General features: G+C 37.0%; 1 protein-coding gene across 1 annotated transcript; it reads left to right on the forward strand.

Moving 5' to 3' along the window:
- Positions 1-9352, forward strand: OTUD6B (OTU deubiquitinase 6B). The gene is made up of 7 exons (XM_040546447.1): positions 1-218; positions 2422-2576; positions 4438-4533; positions 5162-5474; positions 5817-5878; positions 6561-6667; positions 7203-9352. Exons 1-7 carry the CDS (start codon positions 125-127, stop codon positions 7285-7287), a joined length of 912 nt encoding a protein of 303 aa, XP_040402381.1. The 5' UTR covers positions 1-124; the 3' UTR covers positions 7288-9352.
- The last annotated feature ends 10127 nt before the right edge of the window (positions 9353-19479 follow it).

Consider the following 19479-nt stretch of genomic DNA (forward strand, 5'->3'; position numbering starts at 1 on the left):
GAGAGCGGCCGGTGCCGGCGGGAAGGAAGGGGAGGGAAGGGAAGGACGGGACGTGTCATGGCGGCCGCTTCCCTTTATCGCTGAGGCGCCGTGTGCGCGGGGCGGGAGGTGGCACCGGGCGTCCATGGAGGGCTGCGGGGCCGAGGAGGAGGAGGAGGACGGCGGGCCCTTGCAGCGGCTCGTCAAGCGGCAGCGCAAGGAGAAGCGGGAGCTCCAAGGTGAGGCGCCTCGCCGGGAGGAGGGAGCGGCCTTCCCCGCCTAGCGCCCTGCTCTGCGGGGGGAGGAGGAAGGTTTCGTGGTGCTTGGGGGGGTTACAGCGGCCCCAGCTCCGGGAGAGCAAGGGGCATCGCTCACGACAGGAAGGAATGCGATAGTCGTGATATTGCTGCCTGCCGGCCGAGGTGTGAAAGCTGTGTTTGGCCGCGTAGGAAGGGCACGGAGGGTGAGGTAGCGCTGATATGGGCAGCCCCGCCATAACAGCCTGGCTTCCAGCGCCAGCACTGCGCTGCCTTGCCCTGAAGTTGAGGGGAAGCATGCCTCCCTGCTGCCCATGCGGCCACGTTTCATCATCCCAAATGCGGCTGATCTGCATTGAGCTTCTACCTCCTGCTCAGCCATACCTGGAGTAGAGGACCCATGTGGACTTACAGTGCCACCCTTGACTCGTTCATGAGCCCCTGTTTACTGGCCCCATTATATATTAACATAATTAGTTCTGTCAGCTGGATTCTGTTGAGTTTCATTGTTGATTATAGCCTTTTCATTAGCTACATTGATACGGCCTTTTCCTTGTTTGGTTTCTTTGGTATGTAATATGTCAATTGCAGCCTTCTTATTAAAGGGTTAAAGAGGTGGAGAGAAACTATGTGGCTACATATTAAATTTATAGGAACTTAGTATTTTGAGATGGCTTTTCATCCCCTAAAGTTAAGTGACACTGAAAAGACAGGTAGTAATCAAGAATTAGGTTAGGTACCTGGAGCACATGGTACGCTAGCTGGGAGATGCTGAGGAATTTCAGTCCTCCCCTGCCTAAAAGGATGGCAGGTTCTTTACAGAAGACTGATTCAGTCTTCTTGATGGAGAGGCAGGTAACTTAAAGCTACTCACTTGAAAAACACATTCCTGAGAAGTACAGTGATTAACTGACAGCAAAACAATTTGTTCCTAAGAATTAATGTAAGGTACATCTCAGCCTCAGAGAACCCAGCGTCTCTTCCACTTAATGATCCTTGTAGCTGCCACCCCACAATGTACTCTCCTTACGTACTGGTGAGTCCGTGCATGGATTTCTTTCTCCCTCATTACATCAGTCTTTATGAACAGAACTGCGTCTTTGTCTAACTCAAGTGCTTCATCTGTGAGGCCGAATACTTGACATAAATCTTTTAGTGTAAGTATTCTTGTGGCCTCTTTTTGAAAAGTTTCATTATCATCGTCATCACCCAGTCAAGGGTGAAGGGCAGTAAAAATGTACTAGTGATGAATGGCAAGCAGGGTGTTAAACAGCTAGTGCTGGAACGCTGTAACAGTGAATGCAGAAGTGAGGAGGGCTATCAGGGCATATTCTTGTAAGAGCAAAGGCTCTGGAAGCTGAGTTTATTCGGCCTGGAGAAGAGGTTATGGGGGATCTGCTTGTTTCCACTACCAAATGGAACAGGTGGAGCTGAACTCTTCAAAGCAAAGCATAGTGAACAGGCTAGAAACAAGAGTTGGAAGTGGTAAGAAGAAAGATTCTCTTTGGAAGAAAAAAAAGGAAAACATTTTCATAACAAGAATTGTTGAATAATAGAAAAGAATGCCCCCAAAAGTTTCAGAATGTCCATCACTGGAGATACTCCACAGTCATGTGAATAAATTCCTGATCAACCTGATCTAACTTCGACATCAGTCCTGCTTTGAGCAGGAGGTTGAACTAGATCACTTCTAGACATCCTTTCTAACCAAACTATTTTGTGATTAAAGAAATGAAGCCTTGACTTAAGGCCTAAAAATACTTGAGGAACTTAAGCAAATTGATGCTTTTTCTTCTTGAGTACCCATTCAGCTTTTAGAAACTTTGTTTTAAGGACAGGTAATCTCTGTTTTTACTTTCAGTCTGTTATTAAAAACATACACATCTTTAATGTGACAGGATTTGAGAAGTCAATGCCCAAATAATTTTATTTGAAAGAAACAGGCTGAGGTCTGTTGTGTTGTTAAAACTCATAAGTATTTTTAATAGCAACCCCATACAAGTTGTTTTCTTCTTTGGATGTCATGATTGTGTCTTGTTAAGAAAATGTATGTGATTTTAAGATGTGATAATTGCGATATCTTGACACGTGTAATTTCTTTTAAGACTTGCAGTCCTCCTTCCTCCAATGGTTGTGGAGTAGCTATATTTAGAGGTAACATTTTATCACACTGCTTCTTTAACAGCAAAAATTCAAGGCATGAAAAATGCTGTTCCCAAGAATGATAAAAAGAGACGAAAACAGCTGGCTGATGAAGTTGCCAAACTAGAGGCAGAACTTGAACAGAAGCACAAGGAGGAGTTAAAGCAGCTGAAGGAAGCTACACCTGAGCAGAATAAGGTATATGCCTTAACTTCAGCTGGAGCTACACAGATACAATTTGTATTAGGACTTCTTTAACTTTTTAAAATGATAATAAAGTAATGTGTAATGATTTAAAGCATTTCTTCTTTTCCTTGCAGTGTTGGTAATTCTGGAAAGATCCAGCTGTTACGCTGGAAGGGTTATTTAGCTGTATTCTTGTTGGTGAGCGGTATTTGGTTTTGCTCTTACGGTATGTTAGTAGCTCAGGCTTCTTAACGATTTTTCTTTTTTTTTTTTTTTTTTTTTTTTAGTTGTGTAGTAATTCTAATTATCTTATGTAGGCTACTAGGGTATTGATGGACTTTGACAGGCAGTTGACTAATGCAGTGTGATTGTCTTTGCAATTCTGTCTGCAGTATAACAGACCTTGTTTTTAAGAACACACTTTCTGCAGACATGGGAGTTGGCTCAAATGCTACTGTTCTGCCGTGTTGACAGCATAGCTACTTACTTGGATTCCAGTTTCCAGCTGGATGGCAAACCACTTAATTTTTAACAGAGGCTTAGTTTTACTCAAATCTAACTGAGGGAAATACTGAGTGGAGTAAATTAGATACAATTAAATACTTTACAATTTATAAAAAATTTACCTACGTTTATAACTTAATAAATAAAGTGAATCCCATTGTTGCAATCCATAGACTTAATTCTGTATATCCAGTACTGAGATCTCTTTATTTGTATTGTGTGCTTGAATTTAAGTACAGTTTGTGCAAGTAGGCCTGTTCTCCACCTCTCTCCTACTTTGTCCACCTAAACAGCAGTACAGCTTACGGCTAAATTGGTGCAATATGGTTCTCTGTGACTGATGCTAATGCTCCATGCTTTTCTGTCTCCTCGAGTGATTCCATAACAGTATGTGGCTTTTGGCTAAGTAAATCTTGTAAAGAAACAAAAATCTGTCTGTGTGATTCTTTCTGGACCAGGTGTTTTCAGATTTGTAACTTAATGGAGACTTAAGCAGATTGCCCTTTTGCTTGAAAACAAGACTGAAAAAGATTTGTGAATGACTTTCAGGGAAATGATGTTGACTGAGAATCATCTGCTATGCAAGCACTATGACCCTATAAAAATCTTACATAGTAGTCTTTGCTCAGACGCTTAAGGAGGTGATTACTTTGTAAGCATTAAACATAATGTGTCTTAGATTAGTTACAGGAATTTGTTTCATTTTGCTAAACGAGCTGTCAAAACATTGTGATGGAGGACTTTTCAAGCTAACGTCTTTGCCATGGTCATAGACTTCCCTGAGAGGATTTTGGTTTGAAGTATATGGGTTCTTTCATTTCTCAACTTCCTTATTCATGTTGGAAGTATTACTGCGCATGCCAAGGCGACATCTGGTTGATACCATAATGAGATTAGTTTTGACTTTCTTTTCGAGAAAGGTCAACCCTCTGTCTTTTACAACTGGTATTTATGTTTTGTTATGGATGGTGGAGCCTTTTCCTGCTTTAATTGTTACAGAACTGGGTAACAGTTCTCTGGGTGCTTAAGCTTAACATTCATTTGTTGGTAAGGCGAGGAAAACTTTCCCGTGCAGTCTATAAGCAGTGTTCACACAGCTTGAATTAAATTTGAGCTATGCGCTTCATAATCATTTATTTTCTGGGGAATAGTGGAAAAAGTATTCAAGCCCATTACTGTGGGGTTGGGGTGTGAAATGCTTGACTTGCAGCTTTGACAGGCTTTGTGCTACATGGATCTTTGTGGAAAGCATTGTAAATATACTCTGGAACTACCTGGAAACAGCTTAAAACTGTTTCAGGAAACGCACATCTCATTTATTATTTATACTAATAGAAACTTTTAACACTTTTTTTTTTTTCCTTTTCAGATAGATTCTGTAACTGATGGGGTTGCAAATGTAGAGCTTGAGCAACTGGAACAACAGATTCAGCATCCTCGAATATCAAAAGCACAGAAGAGGAGGGTATGTAATGTTTAAACATTTTACAAATATGTTTCAGTTTAAATTAATATAACTGAAGTTTAACAATTTTACAGGAGACATCACCTGGCTAATTCAGTATTGATTTTGTACCTCCTGTGTGTCTTCAAAATCTGTAGGGTTGCTACACAGAAATATGTAAGGATTTTTTTTAAAGGTCTACTTCTTTATGCTCAACCATGAGCTGGGAAAAAATAGGAGATAAAAATAGGAATCAAAATAGGAGATAAAAAGACATAGGAGATAGGAAAAATGTCTAAAACAAATTATTTTATTTCTTTATTAGTATTTTAGTGAAATTCGTATGAAAAATATGTAAGATACCGTGTGGGGGGAAAAATGGAAGTAGTAAGACTTTACAGATTTAACAAAGGAAGCTCACTTCTGAAGTTTTTGTAAATATTTGAGTTTTAGGATGTATTGGTCATCTAGCATTTGTTAGTGTTTAGGTTTAGAAGGATTCTGAGGCTTAGTAGTAATAATTCAGCAGAACATTTCACAAACATGAACATACTGGGGAAACATTTGAAGAGTCAGAGGCAAGTACTAAGCCAAGAACTGTACAGACATCTTAATATTTGATGTAATTTGTATGTGTTTTCAATCTAAGGAAAAAAAAGCTGCCTTGGAGAAAGAAAGAGAAGAAAGGATAGCTGAAGCTGAGATCGAGAATTTAACAGGTGCTAGACATGTTGAAAGTCAGAAACTTGCCTCCCTGTTGGCAGCAAGACACTTGGAGATTAAGCAGATTCCTTCCGATGGCCACTGCATGTACAGAGCTATCGAAGATCAGCTCAAGGATCGCCAGAATTCCTGGACTGTTACAACTCTGAGAAACCAAACGGCAAAGTATATGCAAAGTCATTTTGATGACTTCCTGCCATTTCTTACAAACCCCACTACTGGAAACATGTATAGCAGAGGTAAGAATTGTATCATAAGAGACTTTAGAAAACTTTATTTTATAATTATTATTCTTCAAATTGGTATGTTTGTTCCTGAACTTTATTACTTCGTTGGTTCTGCTGTGTTCTACAGAACACAGAAGATTTACTTTGTTACTTGGTACACCTGAGTCGTAATTTTATTTTATTAAAGGATTCTAGCAAACGTTATTCCATCTCTTCGGTGAGCATATATATTTTCCTGCATTTGGACTTTTCTGGTTCTAGTTTTTCACTTCAGGATCAGTATTTTTCCTCACTTGCTTGTTCTTTGCTTGTTTAGAGAGAACTACTAAAAGTTGACTTTTTCTTTCTCCACAGAGGAATTTGAAAAATACTGTGATGATATAGCAAATACGGCTGCGTGGGGTGGTCAACTGGAAGTAAGTATTCACTCACTTCACAATTTCACAAATTATCAATATATCTTCAAAAAAGGATTTATGAAGAAATAATACTTGTAGGCATAAGGAAACACATTCATAATTTTATCAGGAACTTTCTCCTATGGCTATAAATAGTTTCCCCACATCAGTAGGTTTTCTGATGGTCCCCTGCTGTCCTGAAAAATGTGATGACATAGCAGTTAAAGAATTTGGTTGTCTAAAATATCACTAGAAAGAATGACAGAAGGTGAGGGGGAAGAATATTTCTTAAGGGGAAAGCATCTTATTATGCAGACTTAGATCGTAGCAAAGCTGACTATGATGGAGCAGTGTTTTTTTTTTGTAATGTAAACTTTGAGTTTGAGAAAATATTTGTTTTCATTTACGCCTTTGCTTCTTATCTTTTACTGCTTTCTACAATAGCAGTTATTAAATTACTAAAGCTAGCACAACGTTACCTGTTTTTATCATCAAAACAATAATTAACTTATGGCAACCTGTTTTAAATTACACCTCAAAAAGTTGAAGCTGTTTTGCTTATTTTAACAAAATTTAATTTCTAACAAAATTTGAAATGTTATGCCTAAACTCATATTTGCTAAAACTAAATATCTTGTTTTCTTCCCTCCTCACCATGTTGGATTTAATCCTGTTGTTGAATTCTTTTTATGCCTTACAGCTAAGGGCTTTGTCGCACATTTTGCAAACACCTATTGAAGTAGTGCAAATGGATTCCCCGTCCATTATTGTTGGTGAAGAATATTCAGGCAAACCAATAACACTTGTGTAAGTGTGTCATTTTACCCATTTTTAAAATTAGTGCATTTATTTCTGTATGAGAGAACTCACCTTTGATTCTCATTTGTTTTGTTTCATTTTCATTTATATGCCTGACGTTGACCTGCAAGATCAATACTCATTTTTTTTTTCAGAAATGGTAGTTGTGATTTACAATTTAACTTTGAAGATATTGTGATTAACATTCTTAAAATGCTGACAATGAGTCTGAAGTGTGATTCAGTCACTACTTTTTAGAATGCTGCAAGGTTATTTTACCTGCTAATTCCAAAATCATTGTGAAATTGATTTTTAAAAAATGCATCAGGAAACTTAACTTTTATTCAAAGCTTATGCCAATTTATGTCTGGAAGTCACCAAAATTAGAAACTCTTCATTGACCGTATATATTTATATTTATTTTCACTCTTTTTTTTCCTGTGCTAAAACTTGAATTTACTTAAGCTGTCTTCGAGTGCTCTTGATGTTTGTCATGCAGTATATTTTAGCTAAACTAAACATTTGTTTTCTAACTTTTTTTTAGGTATATGAGACATGCCTATGGATTAGGAGAACATTATAATTCTGTAAAACTTCTAACAGACTCTGCTACAGAAAACGGCAGCTAACAAAAAAAAACAAATCCACATGGATAACAGTTGCATCTTGATACGTTGGGCTCCAAACAATTCTCAGACAGACTGTAAAGTAAAACTACCTGGAAAGGATTAACAATAAAAAAAGATGAACCAGGGTTTTACTGTGAATCAGAAAAAGCTCTTGATTTGAAACAAACAAAAAATGCAAACAATGCAACAGTATTTTGAACTTGTTGGTATTAATCTCTAAAATGCTGGCTGTATAGATCAGAACTTTTTGTTTTAATAGAGCTTTATCCCATGCCACAGTGAAAATACTCAGCAGTAAATGTTTTGATTAATCTCCAGTCTACTGAAGAATTAAGGTTACCTGAAGGTTCCCATCACGTTATTTCTGGCAGATTTTCATGATCATGGAAGAGTTGAGAACTTTAAAAAAAATGGTTTGTTCAGATTGACAGACTATCCTTTGCAGTGTTTCTTTAGTTCCATCAGAATCTAGCTTTAATACTGTAATAGGGATCTGCTTCTTTATTTGGGCAGGGAAGAGCTGGAGAGAAATTCAGTAGTAGAATCTCTTGCTTGGCTGAAGGAATTGCAAACAGTCATACGATTTTATGGACTTCTATTTAAGTTTTTGCCAAGGTTTGATGGATTCACTTCTGTTTTGCAGCTGGCAGTAGGAACACTTGATGCTCTTCCAACTACTAAATCTGTTTGGAAGAGGATTGCTGTTTATGTACATCGTAGCATTGATGCGAGTTCATCCTTCTTAATCTTCATCTGTGCATTTTGATAATGTAGAAATCTTACAAACAGAAAGATCCTCAATTTCTTCAGTTTAGGTAGTGAAATTTATCTGAACTCATCATTTATGGATCTGCTGATCTAAGTGTCACCTAAAAGGCAGTATTTTGCAAAGCTTAAAAGAGACAGTTGCATACAGGTATAAAAATAACCACTTTGTTTTATACCAGTAACTTTGAAGGTGAGCTGCAAAAGAATTAATTTTATTTTCATTGCTCCTTATTATGCACAGAGAAGACTTGAAGGGTGTTTTTTTTGTTTTTTTTGTGTTTTTTTTTAAATATGGCTTCTCTTTTTACATTGGAAATGAAGATTTTTGTATTGAGGTTGCTATAATTATGACTTCAAAATTAGCAGCATTACTGTAATGCAATCAGTTGTTTTTAACAATAGATTTTTTTTTAAAGCCTTTGCCAATAACATCATAATTGTCTGTGTTATTTTAATGCTGATAAGTTGGTATGGAGAAAAGCAGTTCTTACCAAATTTAGACAGGTATGCCCTGAATTGAAGCTTGAGCTAACTGCATGTTTTGCAATCCTTCGGTGAACTTAGCCAGCAGATTGACCTTCTTGGGACTTAAAAATTAAAAAAAAAAAAAAATCTGCTCTTACTCAAAGAGAGAAATGTTCACTTTATGGATCAGATTATGTCTGGTTTAAAGCACTTTGAGAGAGAAAAATAAAAAAATTATAGCAGAAGTCTGGTGGGTGGACAGGAGCTGGTTCAACAATGAGAACCTGTATATTATAAGTTCTTTAGACTGGTGCCTGTTGGGATAAACCAAGTATTAACCAGATCAAGAGTTTGTTACATCCTTATTTATCTGATACAGTATAGCAAATATGGCTGTATTTATAACAGCTATTTTACTGCAGATTTTTTTTACTACCTTGATTATATGAAACAGTGATTTTAATGTCAAACAAAAAATTGGTTACATTAATACATGAAAGGTGTGTCTATTCATAATACCACTGAATTTCACTAAAAATAATAGTTTGAAATACCCTTCTTGGTATTGCTCAAAATTGATACGAAATGCATATGCTGCTTTTCATAGATACCTTGTGAAAGAAGTTTGGTTTATTGGTTTTTCATTCTTGTTTCTTTACCTGAAAGAGAGAGAGACCAGAATCCTGGAATGCCTGTACCAACAGTTTGTGCTGCTACTGATGTTTACAATCTGTGTAAAGCAAAAGAATGTTTTAATATAGTGAGCGAAAGATCCTTGCTCATGCTGTATGGAACTTGCCAAAAAGTAATAAATTGGTTTATTTGTGGCAAATCTTGTTGTGGTCACTTTTAATTTTAATTAACTGCATAGTAGTGTCATTTTGTGGACACAGTTTTTGAAGCATTATATTCTTAAAGTGAAGAACTTAATTCTTGTTGGCCATCAAATCTTGGATCTCTGGAGTGATATTTGGGCGTGTTTCCACTGGCAGCCAAGCTGGAGATATAAACTCAATGTAATGGGTTTAATAAAGTAGTCAATTTGATGGTGAGGATGGGGACTCGATTCAGCTGTCTCCTTAACCTGTTTTGGAGAGTTCTTGGATGAGAGCTGGAGGCTGCGTTACGCAGCCCAGTGAACATCATGAAATTGCTGCCTTAGTAGATGCAGTGGAGGACTGTGGTGGGCTGACCCTAAGACAGTTTTCTCCCCCTCTCCTCAGGGCGGGGAAAAGAAGAAGAAGAACAAAAACAAGAAAATTTGTAGGCTGAAATACAGGAGGAGGAAAATCCGTGCAATGCAAAGGCTATCTGTAGCCACCTCTCACAAGGATACTGATGCTCAGCCATTCTCCAAGTCCTTTTGAAACAAAAAAAAACACCCTTCTTCTTGCCTCTGCCTCAGGTTTTGTCACTGAGCATGATGTTACCTGGTAGGAATACCCCTCAGGTCAGTCTGGGTCACCTGTCCTGGCTGCGTCCCTCCCAGCCTCTTGTCTACCCACAGCCCGCTCACTGCTGGGGCAGAGTGGAAAATGGGGACTGTAGTTATCTCTAAAGAAAATCGCCCTATTGTGTCTGAATAGGTGGTTGTTGTCCAGAAGTGTCCACTACAGATGAGTGATTCTCGGTCTTTACTTCTGTCATATGTGTAACACATAGCCAGCTTTTACTTAATGGTTAAGATGCAGTGTTACTGTGGCTCTTTGGAAGTCTCACTATACACATGAGCTAAGTAAGTGTTTTTTAGAGGTCCTTCCTTTGGTCGAAGTCTTCTTGTTTTTTCCCCCTCTTCATACAAATTATGACTACAGTACCTATTGCTCTATTTGTGTTAATCTAAGAGGGGAGTTCATGTTAAAATAAGGCGTGCGTTGATCTGAATGGCAGGGGAGAGACACAAGCATGTGTAAAATTTTCAATTAATTGGAATGAATAAATAGAATCTTGAATAAAGTTAGATTAATAACAAAAAGTATAAACAGCTAGAAATCTATTGTAAACTGGTATATGTAAAGAAGGCATTCCACTGCTCTAATAGCTAAACAGGGAGACCATGTGTACAGTGTCGGACATTTATTTTCTCTTCTTAGTACGACAAAGTGGCAGAGACCCATCCTTTCCTGATGAAAACCAGTCAGACTCTATAAGACCATGTTGATTTCAACCACAGCAGTCTGCTACTGGTATTCAAGGAAAGGCTTTAGAAGGTCAACAGATGAAGGCATGATCAGAACACTAAGCAGAAAGACAATAAGCAGATTTGAGTATGTGCATTTGATATAAATATTATAGTTTTATAGAGACATCCAGGTCAACGTGCCACGCTTCATTTAGTTATTTGACAAGTGAACGCCATGTATTCAACTGAAGGCCAAGGGGAATTTTCTCTTTATTGTCTTTGATTTGTTATGACAAACTAGTTAGAATTAGTTTTTTTTTTTTTTTTCTCAAGTTCTTTATGCTAGTTGCAATAAAACAGATATAATATCTTTTAAAATAAACAGGCAAAAGATTTGCCTTTCGTATTGTGTCCTCTGAAGGAAGAGCCACATAAAGATCCTTTCTGAAGAATCCTGTTTGCAGTGGATCTGTATTCAATTGCAGCGCTATTTACGTGGATTAAGTGTATGTTCTCAATTATCTCTTGCTGGAATTCTAGATGTTTTAGCTTTTGCTTATTGCCTTTTTTCTCCCTGAAACTGCTTGTATTTGTGGTGGTTGGGGACCTTTTATTCACATTTTTGTTTGCTTTATAAGGAGCTAGTGCAATTGTGGGTGATGTTTTATTATGTCAATACTTGGGAGAAAAACCTTTTAGGTTCTGTAGAGAATTTAGTCTGTGTAAAATCATTTTCTCGTATAAGTGTACTAATCTTTCATATCTGGTCACTGGAATTAATGTTGAGAACAACAAGTAGATATGAGAGAAAATGGATTAGTCTGGTTCTGTTGCTTGAATATGGCTCCTGGTAGGCTTTGGGCTCTCTCTGAAAGATTATTTTTACAGCATTACAGTTGCCTAATATGGATTTCCATTGGAATGTTAAACCAATTTCACATCTGATGTGACACCACAGACAGCTATTACTTTACAGAGACCCTAACCCTAGTCTTTGTGAATACTTTCCAGCAACAAAAAGTTTAAAATCCTGAATCTTGGTTTTTAGTATACAAGACTTTCTAAATTTTATTTTTAAAGAACAACAAAAGGCCATAATAATTTGGATGAATTCTATATTACTTTTGAATACTGTATTACTTACATAAACAAAAGCTAAATACAGAGATTAGACATTTCTCTTGATGCAAAATAATACAGTATTTTCCTACCAAGCAACACTGCCTGAAGGCAAAAGCTATCCAGTGTGTTGGCTTTACTTTACCTCTGGGAGTGTGGGAAAGCCCTGGGAAGCAGGGCAGGTGGGGGCGGGAGGGAGGGCAGGAGTGCTCACCTTTTGCCATAAATTATTTAAATCTTTCATTACTTTCAAGATTTTTTTTATTATTATTTTTAGTAAATACACAGTATTAAACGCAATAAAGCATTTATATTCCTTATGCATGCATGTACGATTTTCATAATCTGTTGTGTTTGCATATACTAAAATATTATCCCAGAGCTAAAACACCGGGAAGAGGGAAATTTGTTTCATAACAGCTTGCTTTGGGGCAAAAATTTCACTGGAGATACATTTTGCCAGCTGTCCATGCTCGGTCCTTACCTTCCCTTTTTCACAAGCAGTGTAACAGGAGTTGTGACAGGCCACATTAAAAAACCGCAAGGCTGAAATTTCAAGTATATGCAGAGCACGTCACCTCTGGTCTTACTCTGCCTCAAGGAGTAAGAGGTGCTAGCAGCAGTGTGATGGGGCAGAGCTGACAGGGTGGGGTGCTGGCCCTCCAGCTGCCATGTTTTGCTCGAGTAATGTTTTTATGAATTGCAAGGTGAGAATTATAGTTAACTGCGCTGGCAGCAGGTGGGGCAGGGACACTGCCTCACGTGGTTGGTATCAGCCCTGTGGATTTTGCCCAGCTCTCCAACCTTCCTCCTTGGCCAGCTCTGGTCACCTTGTGGCTCATGAATTCACTGATGTGAAGGTTGAGTAAGCAGAGAGAGGCAGCAGCTCTTTCATGGATGGTGTGGGGGATCACAGTGCAGGGGGTACGTTGTGGTGTGTGTTCCAGGACATCCCAATCAGCTGTGTAGGACAAGAGGCATCTTCAGGGGTGCAACAGCCTTTGTGCAAGAGGAATGATGCTGAACACCCGAGGGATGCCCTTGAAGGCTTTGGTGAGAGCGTGTGTCAGGATGTCCCATTTGCATCACCTGGTTAGTCTAAAAGACAGCACTTTGGGCCATCATCTTTCATAAGCCATGAAACTGTTGCAAGTACAACTTTTTTGTTTTTAGTTCTCAGACACGAGCTGCCCTTTATCTCCCAGCTGCTTTCCTGTGTTGTATTTATTAATGACAAGCAGCCCCTGTTGATTACTTAATCGATGTAAGCAGCTGAGCAGACATAAAAATAAGACCTGCTATATAAAAAGCATTTTTTTCTGCTTTCTTTGGCTCTAGGAAGAACACTAACCCACCAATTCCTTTGTTTTGAGAAACTAATAAAAGCAGCAGATGGGTTATGATTAATCACCCGAGGCATATGGTATGTGTACTTTCAAATAGAATTAAAATCCTTATCAGCTGCCTCCATATGTTAAAAACAGGTATATCATAAAATGAACTGTTCACACATACGCACAGACACAAATCAGTAAAATTGCAAATAAACTGACACAATCTCTATGTTCCAAATTAAATACGTAAAGGTGTTGACTGAAAAGCTTTATCCTCTTTAAAAATTAGAAAAATTGGAGTGCATAGCCTTAGATAGTAACAAAAATAAAAAAAATATATTTCCAGGGAGATAGATTTTCTGCAAAGGCTCCCTGAACTTTATCTGTCTTGCAAATGTTTTGTCATAGTATCTGAAGAGATTAGATTTATGAAAAGTCTGAAGATGTTGTGTTTGTTCAGAAACAAACTTAAGGGCCTCTCAGATGTGAGTAATGCTGTTTTATGTTTTAAAGGATTTTTTTTTTCTTTTTGGAGAATAATGTTTTTTTCAAAAACATTTGTATATATATATACACACACACATGCATATGTATATATTTAATGATTATTAAGTCCTGAAAATTCACTCTAGTAATTGCATTCTGGAGGTACTTGAGGGCCATTCTGGTGAAACTAAGTCTTTCTTCCTCATTCACGTGCATATCCTATAAAAATCAAAATACAAATGAGACCTCAGTGGTACAAAAAGTCAACAGTTTGTTGTTAAAACCTATTAAGGCTCAACTGAATTTGGAAACAGTGAGGGACAAAGGGTGGCACATCTACCAAAGAAGCATTTTTCTCTTACCTGTATGCAGAAAGTTGGAGCACAAAATACCAAAAGCAGAATAGAGAAGGCTGTTGGTAACTGGGGATGCCTGTGTGAAATGCACAAAAGTATCCAGGCAAAGAATGCAAATATGAAGGCTAGGTTAGCTATAAAATTAGCCACGTACAGAGATGGCAAATTAAACCAGTAGCATGCTTTCCAGAAAGAAAACATGATCTGCACAAGGTAGATTGTGTGCTCCTCCACGGGATCTGTTCTTATGCTAAAAGACATTTCTTCAAAAGGGGAAAGAAGCAAAGGCAGAGGATTTACTGCTTTTTCTAGCTCATAATTTTCTTAATGAAATGAAAATTAACAATATACTGACAAGAAGTTGGAGAATGTAATAAAAGGATATTTTAAATCCAACTTGAGAAACTGAGCTATTTCAGTAAAAACAATAATGAAAGGGTTCATAAGGAAAAGCCAATAACAAAAGGGTTCTCAAGGAAAATGACCTACCTGTTATTCCAAAACTTTAAATTTTAGTTTTTCTGTTTTAGTTGTGTCAAAGATAAATTTTGTTTGTTTATTTTAATAAAGAAGAAACTGGATGTCACGCCTCTGATAGTGTTACCAGTTTTTGCAGATTCTGTTATTTTTAAAAGAAATAAAAAAAGCTTTCCCCATCATAACAAGTGATCTTCCGCCCTCTAGTGCAAGGACACATAACAAAAATTGTGATAAGGGTCTCTTTCTATTTAGACAGCTTTTAGATCCTAACATCTTCACTAAAATAGCCTTGATACTGTGTGTAAGAGTAGGGCTGCATTTTTTATTTTTATTTTTTTTTTTAATTAAGAGAAAGTGAATTCTTCACATGATAGGTCCTTTGGAAAAACGTCTTAGCTACTGAGTTTTTTCCCTGATGCTGGAAGTCTGTGGACCATTGCAGATCTAGGGCATGGTTATAAAGAAACTAGGACTAGGTTGTGAGACTGAAGTGGTGTGTTGGCTGGCTGTGGGCTGTCCAGGGAGGGCAGGCTGGGAAGGTGAGGAGACGAGGCTTGTGCTCTATGAGAGAAGAGCCCTGATGCTTGGTGCTCTGCTGTGGGACCGGTGACTGCTCTGTCCACAGCTTGCGGGTCAGAAACACTGGGGTGCCTTCAACACACCAACCGATATAGAAAAGAATGTATGCGAAGCCTTTACAAACAGCTGGAAGAGCCTGTAAAAGCCATTGGAAGAGCCTTTAAGAAGAGGTTTCTTGGTTGCAGGCCCTGAAGTTAAGGTCCATCACTGGTAAGTTGATTTCATGCATGACTTCTCAGGCACTGCATCACACTCATTAAAAGCAAACCATTTCTGTGATTCAGCGTGCCTGTGATGGAAATTTAAAGTATCAGGATTTTGATGTCTGACGAGATCTGAGCACCTCCTTGCTAATCGCTTGCCAGGACACAGACTTCTCTGTGTTCCTGATGCAATATTTGAGAACATTTCTAATTACACTTACCACAGGCTTGACGTGAAAGTACGTTGAGTTGATTGTTCAAGACAAAAGCTTCCTAGACAAAAACACTTGAAAAATGCAGATAAAATAGCAAATTAAAGAGTGATTAAAAAAAGCATGCCAAGAAATGTAAAGGTCAGCAAAACCTGGCTGTACCTTTCAGACAGAAAAAGATTTTCCCAGAGAGCATTTTAGTAATTGAAAATGTATTATTTAAATAAGGTCAAACAATTTTTTCTGATGTCATTTTTCTCCTTTGAGCAATTCACAATTGTTTTACTGGATTTTCTATATAGAAATTAAGGTCTTCCGTTTTGCTTCATTTTCCATGATTCCAGAAAGAAACAGAATCATAGAATGGTTTGAGTTGGAAGGAGCCTGAAGGATCACCTAGTACCAACCCCCCTGCCATTCTAAGCACATTCTAAACTGTCATTCCCTTACAGAGGTTTCCCTGTTCACTTCATGCCTTCTGTACAAAACATAAGACAAATTATACCACTTTCATTCTGAGTATGTTCTAATAACCAATAGTTGCTACTGTTACTCAGAAACACATGATGACCATCTAATAAAGCAGGAAAATTTAAATTATGGATGTGATTTTGTCAGATTATTGCATAGTCAGCTACACTTTAAAGCATTTTTAATCAAGATAAAAGCTTTTAGTGGTTAATATAAATTAAAACATGAAAATTTTATTCCTTTTTTATTAAGTTTCCAATTTTCTAAATATTTTTTTTTTCTGCTCTACAATTTATCTGAGAGAATAGTATCTACAGATATTATTTCTCTGTATGTACCTGTCTTTGACTTACTGTGGCTTGTCATGTATTTTTTTTTTTGCTTACTGGAAAGATGCTAAAATTTAATTTTCAGATAAGGGCAGTTTTGTTGTTGTTGTTGTTGTTTTTCTTTAATTTATTTGTTTCCCAAAGAGGATCCCACTGTATTTTTTAAATGCTGGATGTTGTAAAATTACTGACACTCAAAAAGAATAATTAAAAATCAGATTGCTACAAAGCTGGAAAAGACTTCAACAGACCCATGTCTACCCTTTCTAAACAGGATCATGCTCCCAAAGACCATTTCTCACAGATAATATACAAATTATTTTCTTTTTTTAGTACTCAGGGAAAAGGCTGGTATCAGTTGCCCTCTTTACATATTGGAAAATTCTGTTCTTTCTGATGAAAAAAAACCTGAAGGTGCTCTTCTTTTCCCTGCATGTCATAATTTCTAGTCATTCCATCTAATTGTTTCCATCACTGTCTTCTGGCCACTCACTGCATTAACTTATGAAGACAGGCACCACTTTTAAATTATTTACCCAATTTATGGCTTAACTTCTCATTTCCATAAGTATTCTTCCCTCAAAAAACAAAGAAAAAAGAAAGAAAAACAAACAAAAAATCTGCTTTTCCATCAGCAATGGAGTTAGGAACCACCCTGATTTGGCTGTGGGGCTCTGTTCGTTTTTGGTCAGCCTGGCTGACTGCACTCATGGTGAGCTGCAGCAGCCCATTCCACCCCAGATGGTATGTGGTAACCATATCTGTCCTGCCAGAGAATAACTGAACAAGGTTTCATCTCTGATGCTTATTGCCATGTTTTTCTCGGATCTTTCCACGGTCATTTCCAGTGGCTGAAATGCAGAACCAAAAGCAGCTTCCCACCTCCTTGAAAATTGAAGGTGAAGTTACTGCTTGTCTGTATACTCTACCAGAAAAGAATAAGGGGAAAAAGATTTGATGGAGCATTTCTATTTATTTGTTTATTTATTTTAATACTGTTTTTTTTGCAGAGTTCTAGTTCCCTGGCTAGCTCTTGATCTTTAATGAAATAATAAGACAGAGTAGGCTAAATTTGAAAACTATTGCTTAGTAAATACATTTTATAATATATAATAAAGTCTCCCTTTAATCCCTTATGTGTCTTTTCTTGCAAAATTTATTTACATATTTTGAGAGGAATACACAAGATAGTGTATTTGTACAACAGGTGAAATGACCTCAGTAGAGGTCTTTTATCCTTGCTGATCCCACACAATGTGTAATACATATTGCAGTGATGCATGAAACTTTATATGTTGTCAGATGGGCAAACTAAGCTATTGCCTTCAAAGACTGACTGGGCTTCCCCAGACTTATTACAGACGTTACATGATATAAGAAGAGTCTTGAGCTAGTTTTTACAGATTTCATCTGCAACAGTGTGTAACATTTTTCATATCAGATCACTATTAAGAGATCTCTTCAGTGACTGTCATCAAACATGCATTTTAGTGATGGGAAAAGAAACAACACTATACTGTACACTGTAAAAGGAGATGAGAACTGCTGACTACTTTTACAATGAAACCTAAGTAACCAGGCCAAGAAGAGAGCAAACAGGATATCAGTTAGATCTGTAAGCTTACTTTTTAAAAATATAATTTCTTATGCATAAAAAAATACGTATTGTGAGCTAAAAGTTGTTTTAGTGAATTAAAACCATCACATTGAATAGTAAGGCCATAACTAGAATGGAATATTAAATACAAAGTATTTCCCAGAGTTCCTATGATTCAGTTTTCAAAGAAACATCAAAAATCTCTAAGGCCACTTGCCCATCTCTCAAAATTTATGCTGTTTCTCACAAAACATTGACTAATGCAAGATCTTTGATTTCATCGAAAACAATAATTTTCAGAAAAAAATCTGTAGTTCACATCAGTACGTTAAGTGAAGCAAAATGCACCTTTGGAATGGTGAAAAAAAAAACAAAACAACAACTTCCATACAGTTGCCTACTCTGTTCTGCTTTGTTTGTGGGTACATTCCTGTTAATCATGACAGTGAACACCACCAGAAGAAATAGCAGAGAATAGCATCAATAAAGTTGATAATCTGGAGTTTCTTAAAATGTTTTGCATTTCAAAATAATTCAAATAGTTGGGTTTAGTTATATGACTTTAATCATATAAAGGAATATTTGAATTATCTCATTACTAATCTTACGAAGACAAACCTGTTCTTTCAGAATGATACTGATGGGCTTTTTCTAAAGCAGTGGATTATCTCACGTTATGATTTCCCTAACCTAAGAACCTCCCTTTACTTCAACAGAAAATGTTTGCAGCATCTAATATCAATAACTAAGCAATTTTGCTGCTTCAGTTTACCTCAACTGTTTAACAAATGAAAAAGCGAGTTAAAGAAATGTAAGCAGAAAGAAATAGACAGATGCTTCATAAAGTAAAAGCATAAAGAAGTAAAGATATGCTCCAAGCAGTATGTGAGGTTGAAGCTTCTCTTCCTTTGCAATAATTTAGGAGCACATAGTCCCCTAGTGCTTCTGATAAATAGTTCACATGTTTTAACCAGACAGCTAATCCTTACTTGCTGTACTAGATTAATCTTGTCAATTGAATGACAGTTTACTGGAGAGTTAGAAATTGTCAGCAACAACCCATCAAGATCAGAATCCTTGACATTAATACATTAAAATATCTTCTACTTGGCTTATTTTAGATGTGCTTAAATTTTATCTATAACTGTTTCAGTGCAAATGACAGAGCAGTATACTGTCTCAGTAGTGAAACACTTCTTGCTTCCAATTTTTACCATGAAAGCTGACAAATTATTTATTAAAACACTGTACAAATTAATTATTCATTGTCAAGGATAAAACTGTCAGTCTTAATGGAACAGACTTTAAGATTATGGGAGCAACTTCACTTCTAATTTTATCTAATTTTATCTAATTTTATCTAATTTTTCTAATTCTAACAAACATTTACTTTTGAAATATAGAAGTCTGGGAGTAGATAACCCATAACTGTGCTGAGTAACTCCACTTATATTTTAAATTATGAATGAATTCTGCATGCCACTCATCTTCCCGTGGACATATAAAAAAATAAAAATCTACCAATTGGGTACTTTTGTTTTCTTCAGTTTATGTTCTAAAGTAAAACAGTAGTTACACAAGCTCTTTTCTGGAATCAGTACAGAACACATTACAAGACACAAGATTAAAGCACATAGCTTTCATTAATTTACTGCCTGCAATGATACTTTA

This window comes from Cygnus olor, chromosome 2 (assembly GCF_009769625.2).
Source record: "Cygnus olor isolate bCygOlo1 chromosome 2, bCygOlo1.pri.v2, whole genome shotgun sequence".
In the NCBI taxonomy this organism is placed as follows: domain Eukaryota; kingdom Metazoa; phylum Chordata; class Aves; order Anseriformes; family Anatidae; genus Cygnus; species Cygnus olor.

Coding starts and splice junctions, on each gene's coding strand:
- OTUD6B (XM_040546447.1), top strand. CDS start 125: ATGGAGGGCTGCGGGGCCGAGGAGGAGGAGGAGGACGGCGGGCCCTTG. Junction 4,534..5,161: donor CAAAAGCACAGAAGAGGAGG/GTATGTAATGTT, acceptor TTTCAATCTAAG/GAAAAAAAAGCTGCCTTGGA. Junction 5,475..5,816: donor TGGAAACATGTATAGCAGAG/GTAAGAATTGTA, acceptor CTTTCTCCACAG/AGGAATTTGAAAAATACTGT.